General features: G+C 40.4%; 1 protein-coding gene across 3 annotated transcripts in view; it reads left to right on the top strand.

The window, feature by feature from the left end:
- LOC138978152 (eukaryotic translation initiation factor 4 gamma 1-like) overlaps window positions 1-6323 on the top strand; it is a 59317-nt gene extending 52994 nt beyond the window's left edge. For all 3 annotated transcript variants that reach the window (XM_070350806.1, XM_070350807.1, XM_070350808.1), the window contains 4 exons: window positions 17-124; window positions 611-695; window positions 1790-1927; window positions 4026-6323. In XM_070350806.1, coding sequence (XP_070206907.1) covers window positions 17-124; window positions 611-695; window positions 1790-1927; window positions 4026-4210 — 516 coding nt within the window. In that variant the 3' untranslated portion in view covers window positions 4211-6323. The remainder of the gene's footprint in view (window positions 1-16; window positions 125-610; window positions 696-1789; window positions 1928-4025) is intronic.
- Window positions 6324-18098: the final 11775 nt, after the last annotated feature.

Consider the following 18098-nt stretch of genomic DNA (forward strand, 5'->3'; position numbering starts at 1 on the left):
TGCTTTGTGTTTCCAGGAGCTACAGTGGTTGAAGTCACCAGTGCGTAACACTGTCTACACTGGCGTCTGCAACCTGCTCCAGCGACCTGACTGCACCAACGAGGAGGTGTTCCAGTGGATCGATGTAAGTAGCATTTTTCATTTGTGGTGACTTGTATTATGAACAGAATGGCTGACGGTTTGAAGTATGTCAGATGTTTTTATGCTTTGTTTGTTCATGTATCTATTGTAATTGGATTCATGCCTCAATTTTCCAGGCTTTGTTTGTATTGTATGGACAAAAATTCTGATTTCTTGCGCTTATTGATACACCAGCGTTTTTCAGCATCTCCGCGAGTGTATAGTTCTAATGACTAGTATTCATTGTGTCAGCGCCCCCTCATTTTGTGCTATTAGAAAAGTTGTGAAGATGGAGGAAGGATGTGCTGTATTTACAGATCAATTTTCTGCCAAAGCAAAGAAGCAGTAGATGGAGATATTAGGGGGAAAGAGGGAAGTTTGTAAAATCAATCCCAAAAAAAAAGTAAAATGATAAAGCTATGCAGTACAAATGTGAATTCTTTGTCATTTATTTGTTCGGGAAAAGTAAAAGTTGGTATTTCTTTTACAGAAAAACTTCAGCGGAGAAGAGAGAGAAACTAATCAGTTTATCCGCGAACTAACAAGTGCCATCTGCCGCAGCTACATAAACACAGGTGAGTTTATCCGGATTTTATTTCTGTCCTAATTTGGTTGGTAACTTTATTTGTGTTTGTTTCGTTCATTATTCCAGGCACATTCGTTCTCATATCTGTGCCAGTTAAACATGATGAATAGAAATGTACAAAAGACTTTGTCCCATTTTCAGTATGTAATTCTATTCCGAAGCCTGATGCCCTAAAGGGAAGGAGGCCATGTGAAAATAGCCATGCATAGTTAAAACATGCCCTTGCTTTTAGGAGTATAACTGTAAAACCTGCCATTGCTTTCAGGAGTATAACTGTAAACCTGCCATTGCTTTCAGGAGTATAACTGTAAAACCTGCCATTGCTTTCAGGAGTATAACTGTAAAACCTGCCATTGCTTTCAGGAGTATAACTGTAAAACCTGCCATTGCTTTCAGGAGTATAACTGTAAAACCTGCCATTGCTTTCAGGAGTATAACTGTAAAACCTGCCATTGCTTTCAGGAGTATAACTGTAAAACCTGCCATTGCTTTCAGGAGTATAACTGTAAAACCTGCCCTTGCTTTCAGGAGTATACAGTAACTGTAAAACCTGCCATTGCTTTCAGGAGTATAACTGTAAAACCTGCCATTGCTTTCAGGAGTATAACTGTAAAACCTGCCATTGCTTTCAGGAGTATAACTGTAAAACATGCCCTTGCTTTTAGGAGTATAACTGTACAGCTTGAGAATGTGAAAATTGGAGTTTTAACAATGAGTAATTCAGAAAAAAAATCTGGATGGGGGAACAGGGGCTGGTTTATCACAGTAATTTAACAGTACAGCAAGTCTTATTGATAATAACAAATAGCTTTTCTATAGTTAAAGGCCCGTAAATAGCCCCAAGCGCTTTACATTATGCCAAAACAGATTTGTTTTAAATCACACAAACAAAAGCATAAAAATGATGGAATAAAAGCAAAGTGACCTAATGTAGCACACATAGTATAAAGCTCAATGGTCCTAGAACACAAAGAGAAAGGAAAGGATAGACAGCTGCAGAACACTAGTACAGGTGGGACATGTCCAAGGCTGAAGCCATGTTTTGCTCTTCTAGTTGATAGCAGGGGTAAATGGTGTTTTCAGGAACGAAGAAGCTTGACACGGAGGGCCTAAAGCAGAAGGTGCCGTTGCTACGTAAATATCTGGACGACGACAAGGAGAGGGGTACACAGGCACTGTTCGCTGTGCAGCATCTGCTCTGTGAACTTGAACATCCGCAAGGTAAGCCACATCTTCCCAAACACGTTTCAAAAGTGCTGTGTAGTGAGAAGACAAACTAAATGCCAAGTTATCATTTTTATGGTGCAGGCACCTGGTCTGTACATGTTTAAGGAAATAGAAACATAACCTTGTTTTCTGGAAGTGTTAGTGACAAACGAAAAGAAATAAAGCGAAAAGTATCAGTCTGGTCTTTGTTTTCAGTTTATGGCTTGACCCTGTTTAGTTAGAAGTATCAATCCATGCTGTTTTATTTGCCTTTTAGATTTACAGTGCATGGCATAAATTCAGTGGCAAAAAAAAATCATGATCCATGTATCACATTGACAAGGGTGGGATTTCCAGGAAGAATTTTGGATTTTTTTTTATATACTTTTTTTTTGTTAATCCCTGTTGTTTACACTCAGTTCTGTGAACAGAAGGTCAACTACCTTTCACCATTACCAAATTGACCAAATTGAGTGACATGTAGGGAGCAGCTATGTCATCCTGGCGAATGTGGCATCTTAGTTGCTATCTATTTGAAAACTCTGCTCACCCACAACTTTATATACCCCTCTTGCAGGGATTCAGAGACCTTCAGTGGTGTGGTAGAAAAAATGTGCATTCCTAATCTGTGAACCAGTGGTATACCTTCTGATACATTGAGTCCTTTAGAAAGTTTGCAAGGGAAACACACTCTTTTAATTCAAGCTATGATTCAACAATAATTTTAGAATATAACTCCTGAAATGATGAATGGAAAAGCAGCATCAGAAGACTGTATAGCATTAGCAAGGGATATAACTGGCGGTTTCTGTTTTTGTCTAAACCTTCTTTTATAACCTGAGCAGTTAGCCCTTTCGGAGGTGTTTAATTGAAACAAACTGACTTGAAACTTGTTTCTCATTTGGTTTAAGCTATGGTTCAACAATTATTTGAGAATATACCACCTGCAGTGATAAAATCATAAGCTACAAGTAAAAATGTGTAGTACAAGGGAGGTGACTGTTATTTTCTGTGTTTGCTTTGTTTGCATTGTGATTTTCCTTTCATGCAGTAAACATTTGTTTTAAACAAAGACAAAAGTAGGTGATGAAATCAAATACCTTCAAGTTTACAAGATTTTTTAATTATGTTTTACAAGTGCAGCGTAACAGACAGATACAGATGTGCATCTCCAATTTTAAGTTTTTGTTTAAGCCACTTCTTGAAATTTGTTTACCACTTGGTTTTGTAGACCCCCTAGCAAGAGTGATGCAACCAAACACCTTCAAGTATAGAGGTTTTTGATTTTGTGCATTCATCCCCCCCCCCCCCCCCCCCCCCCCAAAAAAAAAGTGTGTGCTGTTTTCAGTTTTAAAGCCAGGAGAGGCTCAAATAGCAACTCTTGAATTGCTAAACATTCACTTTCAGCTGGTTAGTTACAAAAACCTTCAAGTTGACAAGATTGTTTACTTTTGTGCATCTCCAATTTGAAGATTTTGTTTTATCTTTTAGGAGCTTCTAAAAACCCTTCTTGAAATGTGTTTACCACTTGTTTTTGTAGACCCCTAGCAAGAGTGATACAACCAAACATCTTCAAGTATAGAGGTTCTTGATTTTGTGCATTCTCCCCCCTATTGTTGTTTGTTTGCTGTTATCAGTTTTAAGCCAGCAGAGGCTCCAATAGCCCCCTCATGAAATGCTAAAATTAATTTTCAGCTGGTCAGTTACAAAAACCTTCAAAGTTTACAAGATGTATATATTATGCATCTCCAAAAAGCTTGTTTGTTCTAAAATGTACAAGTCAGGAGAGGCCACCTAAACCCTCCCTAAAATGCCCTTCCAAAATGTTCAGTCCTGGCAACATTTTTGGCTCCCACCCATGCATTGACACTTGGTACATAAAAAAGAACAGAAAGAATACCTAACGGTGTTGTCAAGTAGAAGTGTGCAATAGAAGAAGAAAAATGTTTTTCCTATGTCTCAATCAACACCATAAAAAAGGGCAGTTAATGGAAATGGAAAATTGAGACCATGTTCTCTCATGCATGTCGTGTAGTGCAAATACTTGTTGTGAAAGGAGATAAATATTAAAAACTGAGACACAAGTGAACATCGTATTTCATTTATGTTGCAGGTGTGGTGCGCTCCTTATTTGACCTATTTTACGACGAGGATATCATCTCTGAGGATAGTTTCTTTGAGTGGGAGAACCGTGATGGCCCCCCTGATGACATGGTTGGAAAGGGGGTGGTCAAGATGAATGTCAAGGATTTCTTTGATTGGCTGCGGTCCAGCGGAGAAGAAGACAAAACGAGTTGACCGACGAACCTCACTAGTCCTTCAACAGTGTAAATAATGTACAAATATTTAAACGTGCATACATCTCTGATGACAAACAATTGTTGCCTGGAGTGTGAGTGGGAGAGTGTGTCCGTGCTGCTACGTTCATTCACAAGGAAGATGCCGTCTCTCTCCTCTATCCGCCATCCGCGAGAAAAGAGCATGAGCGGATTTCCTACTCTTCCATGCTTTTTGTGTTTACACGGTAATGGTATTGTGGGGGGGAATGTGCTTTTGATTGTGACCCTCTCCTACAAAATGAATCTTCAGGGTCAGCCACTAGAAGCTGGTCCTTTCCATGCACCTCCTGTAAAACTTTATCATTTTAGTTTGGAAAGAAATAACTTTAATGCAAAGTTTTGAAATTGCTTATTTGAATACTTACTTGTTATCATTACCTAGGAAATTGATTGGAAGAAGTTGCAAGTGATCTGACAAATATTTCACAGTATTCCTGTTTTCTTTGAGAGAGCTGGCTCGTTGATTCATTTTGTGGGAGGGGGTCACTGTTGACAGGCAAGAAGACTATTTTAAAGTGTATAATTATGTCATTCCCTGTAGCTACACTGTGATGGCACACACAAAATAATAATGATAATATAAGAGGTGAAGTCTGTCGGACAGACCGAGGCAGGGTGGACTCTGGTACATGAAGGGACCGAGTCGCTCCAGCCAAAATATTGCATACACTGTCAAACTCAGCTTCTCCTTGGGAGTCTGCACAGCCTTGAGTCAGTTTTGTGACTTTTCTTGTCCATGCTATGGATTTTGTGTAAGATATGTTAGAGGTGTTGGAAGAAGATGCTAGGCAACAAGCCTAGGTCTTATTTTTTTCTTCCTTTTTACCTTGTTAAAGACTTAAAATTCTTTAAGACAAAGGTTTTTCTTTGTATTTATTTGGGTGAACGCTGAAACGTGAAAAGTACATGCCCGCAATGACATGTAGAAAACAGCTGGCCGTCACTCATCTGGCATGATTGACAGGTTGTGTTCCTATTTTTAACGGTCAGTGTTGGAAGCAGGATTTTCAATTGAAACAAAGTCCTGTCTGTTCTCATTCTCCAAAAGGTACATAGATACAGAAGTTGAATGGGGAGAGATTGTAACCTTTTTTCCCTCCATTCTAGCTGATAAAGAGGCCAGTTTTGGGGAAGACGTCCCATAATCTGTAGCGCAGAAAAGCGTGCTGATCTTCTCTTTGTCAATCATTCTTGGTTGTCTTCAAGGGACATGGGAGAGTAGAGATAAATATGTGATGAACTGTGCATACCATGTGGAAGATAATGTGTTGGATGGAACATGTCGCATTAAAGTAAACAGATATTGGTGGATTGTAGGGTTTTGCTTGTGCTCGAATAAGAGTGAATTAGTTTGAGATGATTGGATCAAAATGCTTAACAGAAGAGTAGTGTTTCCTTGAAACCTTTTATCTTTCAAGGGCACTAGAATATCAGAAATCGAAATCAAATGTTGTTTTAAATTTGCCTGTGTGAAAGCTTGAAATGACTGTTCATGCCTTAAGTTTATTTTCTTATTAGGTTGTGTTAGCGGTAAGTTCTTAGCTTCACGCTATATATCCAAATCATCATTTATTTTTAATCATCTCATCGCTGTTCCATTCTGATTTTGAGGGGTTTTGGTATCGGCCGCTCCATGCGATCATGTGAAATGAGTGAAGTAATCATTGTGTTGCATTGTGTGTTCCTCACTGTAAATATCTCATTCTTGTGACCAGCATCAGACTCTTCACACCTTTACTACTATGCGGTGCTGGTTTTCAAACTTTGACAGTCTTTTTTATGATGTCCCTTGCCTTGAGGATGGTTTTGTATAAAGGGATGATTGGTCGAGAAAGAGTGTATGGGTCATGCACTTGTTGTGTCTGCATGCTACTGTTTTTTGGGTGAATAAAATGGTTTATGTGATGTACTCATAAATGTACAAAAGAACAATTGAAAAATTGCATAATTTATGCAAGTAGTTTAAATATGTACCCGCAGTTTGATTCCAGCTAAACTGTGGATATTCCTTTTATTGAACATCTGTAAATTGAAAATGAGAACAGATTAAAAAAAAAAAAGTAAAAAATGTACCTTGCCTTTTGTTTGATCTATTCAGTGTGAGGAATGCGTCTGTGTGGAAGAATCGTGTAGGGAAAGAATGTTTGGAATTTACGTTGAGTGCAATTATTTATGTTACAAAGAAAATGGCCTGCTTTTTGCCAAAGTATTTCAAGCCGGTCTTAAAAAATGCAAATGTTTGGCAAAATGGGGACCACAGGAAGAATTTGTTAGAAGTCTGATAAATTGAGAAACTGTTTTGAGAGGTTTTATGCTGTAGGACTTTCAAGCCAACAAAATTCAACTCGCTAAAACAAAATTCAGCAACTTGCACACTCAAATAAAATTGAGAATTCTCGCAGACGCAACGAGCATTCGCATGTGTCATTAAACTAAGCAGAATGTATGGGAATGAACATTATGCTAACTACAAACCTTATCAGGAACATAAGTTAAAGCTGTGGTCTATTTATGACTTTCCGGGGCTACGAGGTTGAAAAATAGGGATACAATCATGTACAGAATTCTGTACAGCAAACGCTACCCGAAACACCACCTATACGGCGTGTATGACCTTGAGAGCTTCAGTCAACGCTTGAATTTTGCAGGGATAACATCCGGTTTGCTCTCTCAAGACTGATCATATTTTATCGTCAAGAGAGATCAAGGGGAAAAAAATAAACGCCCCGGCGAAGATTCGAACTCTCGACCTCGAGACTTCGTGTCGCATGTCCCAACCACTAGGCTACTGCGCCAATCGAGAAAAAGAAGGAAAAACATTGTTATTCTTGAAGCAGCATGATTTATATCTCTATCCACCCATTGTTCAGAAGTGAATACATGTATCACAATTTCTTAGATGTCTGTTTTCAACTGCACAGAGCTTTGGAGAGATTCAATTACTGTTCATGTCATTTTCTTGCATGTTGTAAATAGAGATATCACAGCTATTTGCATGGCGCGAATGTCGTGTAGTATGACAGTGTAAACATGTACTGCGGTTCCGTGAAACATGTTTGCAAATAAAGGCAAATTTTAATGGCAATGTTTACGTTTTTGCAAAAAAATTGTAATTCAAGCGTAGAAAGATATAAAATTATCAATTTTTTTGAGTCACTTGAGAAAAAGTGACTCTATGTAATCGGTCAGTGTTAGTCTGTCCGGCCGGCCGGCCGTCCGTAGACACCACCTTAACGTTGGACTTTTCTCGGAAACTATCAAAGCGATCCGGCTCATATTTTGTTTAGTCGTGACCTCCAATGACCTCTACACTTTAACGATGGTTTCGTTGACCTTTGACCTTTTTCAAGGTCACAGGTCAGCGTCAAAGGAAAAATTAGACATTTTATATCTTTGACAAAGTTCATCGGATGTGATTGAAACTTTGTAGGATTATTCTTTACATCAAAGTATTTACATCTGTAGCCTTTTACGAACGTTATCAGAAAAACAAGGGAGATAACTAGCCTTTTCTGTTCAGCAACACACAACTTAACGTTGGGCTTTTCTCGGAAACTATAAAAGTGACCGGGCTCAAATTTTATGTGAACGTGACTCCCAGTGACCTCTACACTTTGACGTCTGCTTTGGTGACCTTTGACCTTTTTCAAGGTCACAGGTATGTCTTGAAGGAAAAAAATTGAAATATCATATCTCTGAAACTATTCATCGGATTATTCTTTACATCAAATTATTTACATCTGTATTGTGTTGTGAATAGCAATTTCTTCCTGTCCATCTGATGCCTCATATAATATTCAGAACTGCGAAAGTGACTCGATCGAGCGTTTGCTCTTCTTGTTTATCTTTGACAACGCTGGTGAAGTGGCCTAGCGGTTAAGACATCAGCCCCGACATTTCGAGGCCTTAAGTTCGAATCCCTGCCAAGTCGTTTATTTTTTCTACTCGATCCTTCTCGACAAATATGCTCAGCTCTGAGAGAGCAAATCGGATGTTACCACTGCAAAATTGAAGCGTTGACTGAAGCGCTCAAGGTCATACACGCCGTATAGGTGGGGTTTCGGGTAGCGTTTGCCGTACAGAATTCTTTACATGATTGTATCCCTATTTTTCAACCTCGTAGCCCCGGAAAGTCATAAATGGACCACAGCTTTAAAGCAAAAGGATCAGCTGTACAAGTGCCACCAACAATAAGAAGCAAAGGATCACTTACTGAATATGGTCCGATTATAAAGATGAGATAAGATACTTTCTTTCTTTCTTTCTTTCTGTATTTGGTGTTTAACCTTGTTTTTCAACCACGAAGGTTATATCGCGACGGGAGATAAGATACAAAGGATCATTAAATGTACTTGGTCCGATTATAAAGATGAGCTAAGATACAAAGGATCATTAAATGTACTTGGTCCGATTATAAAGATGAGCTAAGATACAAAGGATCATTAAATGAATATGGTCCGATTATAAAGACGAGCTAAGATACAAAGGATCATTAATGTACTTGGTCCGATTATAAAGATGAGCTAAGATACAAGAGATCACTAAATTAATATGGTCCGATTATAAAGATGAGATAAGATACAAAGGATCATTAAATGAATATGGTCCGATTATAAAGATGAGATAAGATACAAAGGATCATTAAATGAATATGGTCCGATTATAAAGATGAAATGAAATACATGTACAAAGGATCATTAAATGAATATGGTCTGATTTTAAAGATGAGATAAGATACAAAGGATCATTAAATGAATATGGTCCGATTATAAAGATGAGATAAGATACAAGAGATCACTAAATTAATATGGTCCGATTATAAAGATGAGATAAGATACAAAGGATCATTAAATGAATATGGTCCGATTATAAAGATGAGATAAGATACAAAGGATCATTAAATGAATATGGTCCGATTATAAAGATGAGATAAGATACAAAGGATCATTAAATGAATATGGTCCGATTGTAAAGATGAGATAAGATACAAAGGATCATTAAATGAATATGGTCCGATTATAAAGATGAGATAAGATACAAAGGATCACTAAGTGAATATGGTCTGATTATAAAGATGAGATAAGATACAATGGATCATTAAATGAATATGGTCTGATTATAAAGATGAGATAAGATACAATGGATCATTAAATGAATATGGTCTGATTATAAAGGTGAGATAAGATACAAAGGATCATTGAATGAATATGGTCTGATTATAAAGATGAGATAAGATACAAAGGATCACTAAATGTTCATGGTCCGATTATAAAGATGAGATAAGAAACAATTAAGGGATCACTAAATGAACATGGTCCGATTATAAAGATGAGATAAGATACAAAGGATCATTAAATGAATATGGTCCGATTATAAAGATGAGATAAGAAACAATTAAGGAATCACTAAATGTTCATGGTCTGATTATAAAGATGAGATAAGAAACAATTAAGGGCTCAATAAATGTTCATGTTCTGATCAACGAAGATGAGATAAGGGATCACTGAGTGAACAAGGCCCCATCGATAAGAATCATTGAGGTACAGTAACACTAAAGGAATGGATCGCTAAAAAATCAGAACGAAAGATAAGGTAACAAGAATCAAAGGTCTGATAGACAAAGGGAAGTAAGCACTCTAAATGCACACGACATGTGTAATAGAGTAAGTGCGAGTTATGCTGAACCATTCTCCCGGCACCTGAGAGAATAACAAGCATTGAAATGAACAAGCGACTTTCATCCTCAAACAACTAATAAGAATCAAAATGTTAAATTTGTCAAGAAACAAAGGATCACTAAATGAACATGGTCGGATCAGAAAAGAAATATAAGATAGCACGAAACAAAGGTTCACTAAATGAACATCGTCCAATCAATAAGAAAGATAAGATAACACGAAACAAAGGTTCACTAAATGAACATCGTCCAATCAATAAGAAAGATAAGATAACACGAAACAAAGGTTCACTAAATGAACATCGTCCAATCAATAAGAAAGATAAGATAAAAGAAGTGTAACGGATAGATTTTCCATCGTCAAACGGTGTCTCAGGAAGTTTCCCGAGCATTTTGTCATTTGTTGTCAGAACTTAGGAAGGGATGTTTCAATTTGACAAATGAGCAATCAGGAAAGTCTTACTCTTAGTGATGAGTAGTGGGACGACAAAAAAGAAAAAGAACAAAGTTTCAAGGTCATTAGTGCAAGTCACTTCAACTCTCACTGTCGTTCTTTATACCCGTCGTTCTAACCTATGCTTTAACTGAAACTTACAAATAAAATGGAAAGTAGAATCCACACAAATTTAGACTTTTACCAGCAACAAGACTTGTTAAATTCTTTAGTTGACCTTGTTCTGTGTTGTTGTCTTTTGTTTGTTTTGTTTTTACATGTTTTATTTTATCGTAGGAGGCAATGTTCATGACCTGTCCGAATTAAATTTCTTCGTTTATAAAGTAAACGTGAACATAAATTGCAAAATAAAAATAAACCCACATAAGCATTTATTTATTTCCGCTGTTCTTTTCGTAAAACAATAAGATACTGAACAATATTATTGGAGGAAAGGAGGAATATTTTTTCTTCAAAAAGATCACAATTTAAAAAACCCACCTGTTACTATCTATTGAAATAAGAACGATTGAATACTGCGACTGCAGCTTTAAATTCACCCTCACCTGGTGCACATGCACTGAAGAGTTCAAGGAAAGGGGAACAACTGGTCCTGTTGTGCAAAATTAATGCGGGATTACCAGTCTCAGAAACTGTGATGTCGTCCCAGCTGTAACATAATGACACGTGTGAATGCAAAGCTTTCCACAGCTCATTTAACAAGGGTGGGGGGGGGGGGGGGGGGGGGATAACCCATCTGATATTGTGCCTCACATCTTGTTAACTACGTTAGGTTGACTCGACCAGAACATAAAGAGCATTTCTGTATCTGCTTGTGTTGACTCTGTTTCTCAACATGACACTGGAGCAGTTGTTCCCCTTCCACTGAAGTCCGTGTGCAGCTCGCCTGCAAAGTGAGAGCAGTTGTTCCCCTTCCACTGAAGTCCGTGTGCAGCTCGCCTGCAAAGTGAGAGCAGTTGTTCCCCTTCCACTGAAGTCCGTGTGCAGCTCGCCTGCAAAGTGAGAGCAGTTGTTCCCCTTCCACTGAAGTCCGTGTGCAGCTCGCCTGCAAAGTGAGAGCAGTTGCCGTTTCTAACCTCCGTTTGTTTGTTTGTTTGCTTAACGCCCAGCTGACCACGAAGGGCCATATCAGGGCGGTGCTGCTTTGACATTTAACGTGCGCCACACACAAGACAAAAGTCGCAGCACAGGCTTCACTGATGTCTCACCCAGTCCAATTATTCTAACCCCATAATGCCAGACGCCAGGCGGAGCAGCCACTAGATTGCCAATTTTAAAGTCTTAGGTATGACCCGGCCGGGGTTCGAACCCACGACCTCCCGATCAAGGGGCGGACGCCTTACCACTAGGCCAACCGTGCCGGTCATTCTAACCTCCGTGAACCCAGTGCTGTCAATTGTTTGGACACTCTTAGCTTTGATATCAGTAAGCGGCCTACGCTTTGTAATGTCAGTTTATAATGTGTTTTAATCTACACTACCAGTCAAACAAAACAAAATAAAATCATACAAAATAGCCAGATCTTTGCCGATGATGAGACCGTTTATTGTAAAACCGATGATATGACTGAAAAGGCCATCCCTTCCCCTATCACGTTAAGCAAACGGATTGATTTTACATGTAGCACGGTGGAAATTCTGTCATATCTACAACAATCGTGCACTTGGTGAAGAGTTTTTGAAATTTGGCATGGAGTTAGGTATGGTCATAAGGTTTTCAAAAACCATCGCAAACAAATTCAACTTTACGTTTTGTTGCCTGTTTGTGCACAATTCAATATGGCCGCCGACGGAAGCAGTAAATGTCAAATAGCAGCTCCCATTATTACTAGAACCTTGTCAAATGTCTGCTATCCCATGATTTGTAGTGCAAGGAATCTAAATATAAGATCTCTGGTGTTTCACCGCTATTTTCAGGGTCAAAGGTCATTTTTCAAGGTCATTTCAGTTAACAAAGACGATAACTTTGGAATTTATTAACTTCAAAAGATGAAATTGGGTTGTACACCCATGCGTGAGCCCTGTGAGCTCACGGTTCAAGTTCTTGAACTCACGACTAACTATTTAGTTAAACACGAATTATGGTGCTCAGAATTGTCGATGTTATAGATATGGTCGACTGGTCGTAAGTTCTGGACTTAGTCACTGGCACTGTTTGCGCAGCCTCCTTCACACTTGCACAGTGGACCACAGCGAAGACCAGCGCGATGACACTTGCAGTTTCCTTTGCAAGCAACCAAGCAGCCACAGTGGAGCAACAGTGAGCACCCTGTGCTGGCGTCAGGCAGACTTGTCCAGTATGGCACCCATGCCTTGGTTCTCTCATTCCATTCCCATCCCCATTCACTTGGGTTTGGGATGTTGGAGGTTTTGGACAGAGACTATTTCCAGATGAAAGCTGTAATGAGCAATGCTCGCTTTGTGTGCTGGAACAACGCATGCTGGGTTGGGGGGATGCATTCCAGAAGTTTGAGACCAACAGTAAACATCAGCTTTCTTGCTTCGTTGACAGACGTTGATCTACAGTTTTTGCTGTACATCAGCACAGTAAAACGCTCCAGACGCTGCATGTGCAGTGAGTTGAGTGTGAGGCTGGTTGGGTCCTGGGTGATGGCGATGGCCCATGCATTCCATGCTGTCTTTTTGCCAATTCAGAACATGGCCGATGTTACATCACATCCTGTGTAGGAATGAAAGAAGGGAAGTGCCTGGCAGCGTTGAGGTCCCAGCTGTTGAGCAATGTAATGTACTGGAATGTCTCTGAATGTTTTTCCTCACCCAAATCCAATCTACAGCTCTGACAGTTTCAGCTGATCAAAGTGATGGATGGCAAGAACCACCACATCTGTGTCCACTGTCCTGGGGTAGGCCTTAGTGTGTCCCTGCTCAGCAGCATGGCAGAGGTGAATCATCATCCGTGTGTCAGCTTCTTCTTGGTGGCAAGGAGATAAGGCTGATATATCTGTTGGTCTGTTAGTGAGCACAAGGTCAACCTTCGTAGTCAGGAGATGATATCTTGCATCAGTGGTATGTCGCACCAGTTGCTCACTGAGGAATTGGAACAGCTCATCCTTGTTGTCAGACTCCTTGAGGAACATCTGCCAGTCAGCTCCCTTTGGAATAGATTTCTTTGCTGAGACTCTAGTTCGTCTTCCTTCACTTTCACCCCGCTTGGCACGAGTCTGTGATTTGAGACTTGCATCCTGATATGTGTCCCAAACAGCATCCACTCTTGTGGTGCTGTTAGTCATCTGGCTCTCGAAGAAGGGTAGCAAATGCATAAGTGTGTATTCTTCAAACACAGTGGCACGCTGGGGCTTGACAATATGGATGATGGCTGGCATATCCAGTACGATCACAGAGGCTTCTTTTGCAGCAGGAGAGCGTCCAGGATCAGGCATTCCAGGCAGGCAGCCAAGAAGAGCAGACTTTGTACCTGACATCAGTTTTCCACGATCACACAAGGAGGAGGCTCACGCTGAATCTCATGTCTGAAAAAGTCGTCCATATCACCATCAGGTCGTCCTAGCAAGGACAGAAACAACTTGGTGATGAGCGCCGCATTTGCCCTTGCTGATCCCAACTTGTTAGCACCCTTCTTCAGGTCCACAGGTGGCCGGTTGCTGAAAGTGTACAAATTGGCCCTTGGGATAACATCAGACAATGGTTTGGAGCAAGTTTCAAGTCTGTCCCTCACAAACTCTGTAAACATGGCCTTGCCGATGTTTGGAGCTTCCCTCAAGCAGTTGACAATTACTGGGTCCATGACTTCACCGGTGTCCAGTGTGACGAGCTGGGAGCCTGTCTCCTTGAATGGGTTGACCACTGTTCCCTCTTTCACAAGATAGAGCAGTACGTGCTTTGAGATGTTTCAGGAACTTGTTTTGTTCAACAACAGAAGACTATGGGTGCTCTAAATTGACTTTTCTGTTTGAAACTGAAAGACTTTCATTTTCAAATTCATTTATGACTCTCAGGACCTCTGGTTTTGAGAGTTCAATAACCTCTTTTTCCTCTGGCTGACCATAGAGTCCTTTTGCTCCACTGTCCTCCTTCAGGAATGTGATGATGTGCTCCTGGCTCTGGTCAAGCGCCATGAGGGAGAACTTATTGTCACTGCGCTGCACAACAAACTTCCCTTCCTCAAAGGCTTCATGGACACTTGGATGGGTCTCTGGCAGACAAGCCATGTCCTTCAGGAAGACAAGCATCCAGCGGGCATAGTTTGTGTGCCCAAAAGCAAAAAACCATGGGCTATGAAGGGGGCCATTTTTAATGGCATATATACCTTTTCAGCTTAAATGGTGAGACTGAGATATTCAAGGAGTTCAGAAATAGACTCCCAGTGATCGAAAACATGGGTATAGAGACTAATTGTTTCTTTTTAAGTTAAGTAGGTTCAGAGTTATTACACTCTGAAATGAAATGACCTTGAAAATGACATATGAATGACCTTTGACTTTAAACTGACCTCCAAACGCCAAATCCATCTTGGATATGGGTTGCTTGCACTAAAATACATGTGAAAAGTTGTATTTCTCAATGCTGTAGTGGTAACAATGGGTGTAATTTATCAGTCCTTTTTCCGGGTGGCGGCCATATTGAATTTTGCGCAAACAGACCAATCGAGGTCTAGCTTAATTTGTTTGCGATGGTTTTTGAAAACCTTGTGTCCATACCTACCACCATGCCAAACTTCAAAGACTCTTCACCAAGTGCACGATCATTCTGAATTCCTTCTCAGCTTTTTTTATTATTATTTAGTTAGTGGAAGAATCTTTTGTAATGTATCTTTGATGGTGTATGCTTTTTTTAATTAAGCGTTGTTGACTATGAATGTAGATGTAAATGCTTGTATAACTGTGTTTTAATTTTAAATGTGTCAAGCGCAAAGAGCATAATTGTAAAGTTATGATGTTGCGCTATATAAATGCTCATTTATTATTATTATTGGTGCCACTCCCTCATTTGTCGCTGAACCCCGCAGTTGACTCGACTCGGATTCAGTTCACACAAGCCCGTCTACTGAGCAGACGGAAGCGGTTCGAACAGTCTTCAACAGCACGGTTGGAAGCAGATTCAGCTATCAATCGAAGCAATACTTATACACTTAAAGCCAAAGCAAATAACCAAATGAGAAAACCTAACGTTTGATTTGACTTCATGGTGAGTCTTCTGATATTTTTTTGGCGTTGGAATGGATCCGCAACGGGTTCCCAGCCATACGACAACTTTTCCAGAGTTAGGCTATACACCGCAGGCATGCCTTCGACAATCGATGTCAGTTTCAGATTGAGTTTTCGAACTACCAGGTGACTGGGTTGTGTTTTGATTGCGCGCTCTCTCTCTCTCTCTCTCTCTCTCTCTCTCTCTCTCTCTCTCTCTCTCTCACGGTTCTGTGTAGATGGCTGTCTGTGTAAAAATTAGGGAGTATCGTCCCTTGATCCCACTCGCGATACTCGTTGAACATGCCTTGACCAGCGAAATATCTCGACTCCGCTCTTTAAATCCATGCAGAATGTGCGTATCGTATGAAGTATTCTTTATTTTCTCAATATTGACACATATAGGCCTGTACCTATACGTGATAATTATTGACTTTGACACCACAAAATATTTCAGTAGTCCATCTGTAAACTCTGAATATGCAGATATAGATGACCTCTATAAATTATTCAATTGTACTCTGAAATCAAAGACAATGACCAATGACAGTTGAGATCGAAACTCGGTTGTGATGGGATATCCATATGGTTGTGATGGAATATTCAGAATAATCCCTCCTCAGCTAACAGAGACAAAGAGGCAGGTCATGGGATAAGAGACTGTTCCTTGTACTATGAATGTGACACTGTCCCTTGTACTATGAATGTGACACTGTCCCTTGTACTATGAATGTGACACTGTCCCTTGTACTATGAATGTGACACTGTCCCTTGGACTATGAATGTGACACTGTCCCTTGGAGAATGAATGTAAGACTGCCCCTTGGAATATGTATGTGACACTATCCTTTAGAGTATGAATTAGTCACAGCCGATCCCTGGATTACGAATGGGACACCGTGTACCTTGGACAATGAATGTGACACTGTCCCTTGGACTATGAATGTGACACTGTCCCTTGCACTATGAATGTGACGCTGTCCCTTGTACTATGAATGTGACACTGTCCCTTGTACTATGAATGTGACACTGTCCCTTGGAGAATGAATGTAAGACTGCCCCTTGGAATATGACACTGTCCCTTGTACTATGAATGTGACACTGTCCCTTGGACTATGAATGTGACACTTCCCCTTGAAGTATGAATGTGACACTGTCCCTTGTACTATGCATGTGGCACTGTCCCTTGCACTATGAATGTGACACTGTCCCTTGTACTATGAATGTGACACTGTCCCTTGTACTATGAATGTGACACTGTCACTTGGACTATGAATGTGACACTGTCCCTTGTACTATGAATGTGACACTGTCACTTGGACTATGAATGTGACACTGTCACTTGGACTATGAATGTGACACTGTCACTTGGACTATGAATGTGACACTGTCCCTTGTACTATGAATGTGACACTGTCCCTTGTACTATGAATGTGACACTGTCCCTTGGAGAATGAATGTAAGACTGACTGCCCCTTGGAATATGTATGTGACACTATCCTTTAGAGTATGAATTAGTCACAGTCCCTGGATTACGAATGGGACACCGTGTACCTTGGACAATGAATGTGACACTGTCCCTTGTACTATGAATGTGACGCTGTCCCTGGTACTATGAATGTGACACTGTCCCTGGTACTATGAATGTTACGCTGTCACTTGGACTATGAATGTGACACTGTCTCATGGACTACGAATGTGACACTGTCCCTTGTACTATGAATGTGACACTGTCCCTTGGACTATGAATGTGACACTTCCCCTTGAAGTATGAATGTGACACTGTCCCTTGTACTATGCATGTGGCACTGTCCCTTGCACTATGAATGTGACACTGTCACTTGGACTATGAATGTGACACTGTCCCTTGTACTATGAATGTGACACTGTCACTTGTCCTATGAATGTGACACTGTCACTTGGACTATGAATGTGACACTGTCCCTTGTACTATGAATGTGACACTGTCCCTTGTACTATGAATGTGACACTGTCCCTTGTACTATGAATGTGACACTGTCCCTTGTACTATGAATGTGACGCTGTCCCTTGTACTATGAATGTGACACTGTCCCTGGTACTACTGATGGATGTGACGCTGTCCCTTGGGTGTGGATGTGACACTGTCACCTGGACTACTGAATGTGACACTGTCTCTTGGACTATGAATGTGACACTGTCACTTGGACTATGAATGTGACACTATCCCTTGGACTATGAATGTGACACTGGCACTTGGGCGTGTGTGTGTGTGTGTGTGTGTGCGTACGTACGTGTGAAAATGGAGAGCAACGAACGAGAGAGAGAGAGAGAGAGAGACTCAGAGACTGAGTCACACTCGTACTCTCGCGCGCCCATTTACACTCACGTGCACAGAAATGAGAAAACAAAGACACACCCACATAGGCTACACACGCTGACAGACAGAGAGACGGACGCACAATGTCACACACACTGAGACACACACACACAGGGACACCCTCTGTCTTTCTCTCTCTCTCAGTCTCTCTCTGTCTTTCTCTCTCTCAAAAACACACACAAAATCACATAGC

This window comes from Littorina saxatilis, linkage group LG10 (assembly GCF_037325665.1).
Source record: "Littorina saxatilis isolate snail1 linkage group LG10, US_GU_Lsax_2.0, whole genome shotgun sequence".
In the NCBI taxonomy this organism is placed as follows: Eukaryota; Metazoa; Mollusca; class Gastropoda; order Littorinimorpha; family Littorinidae; genus Littorina; species Littorina saxatilis.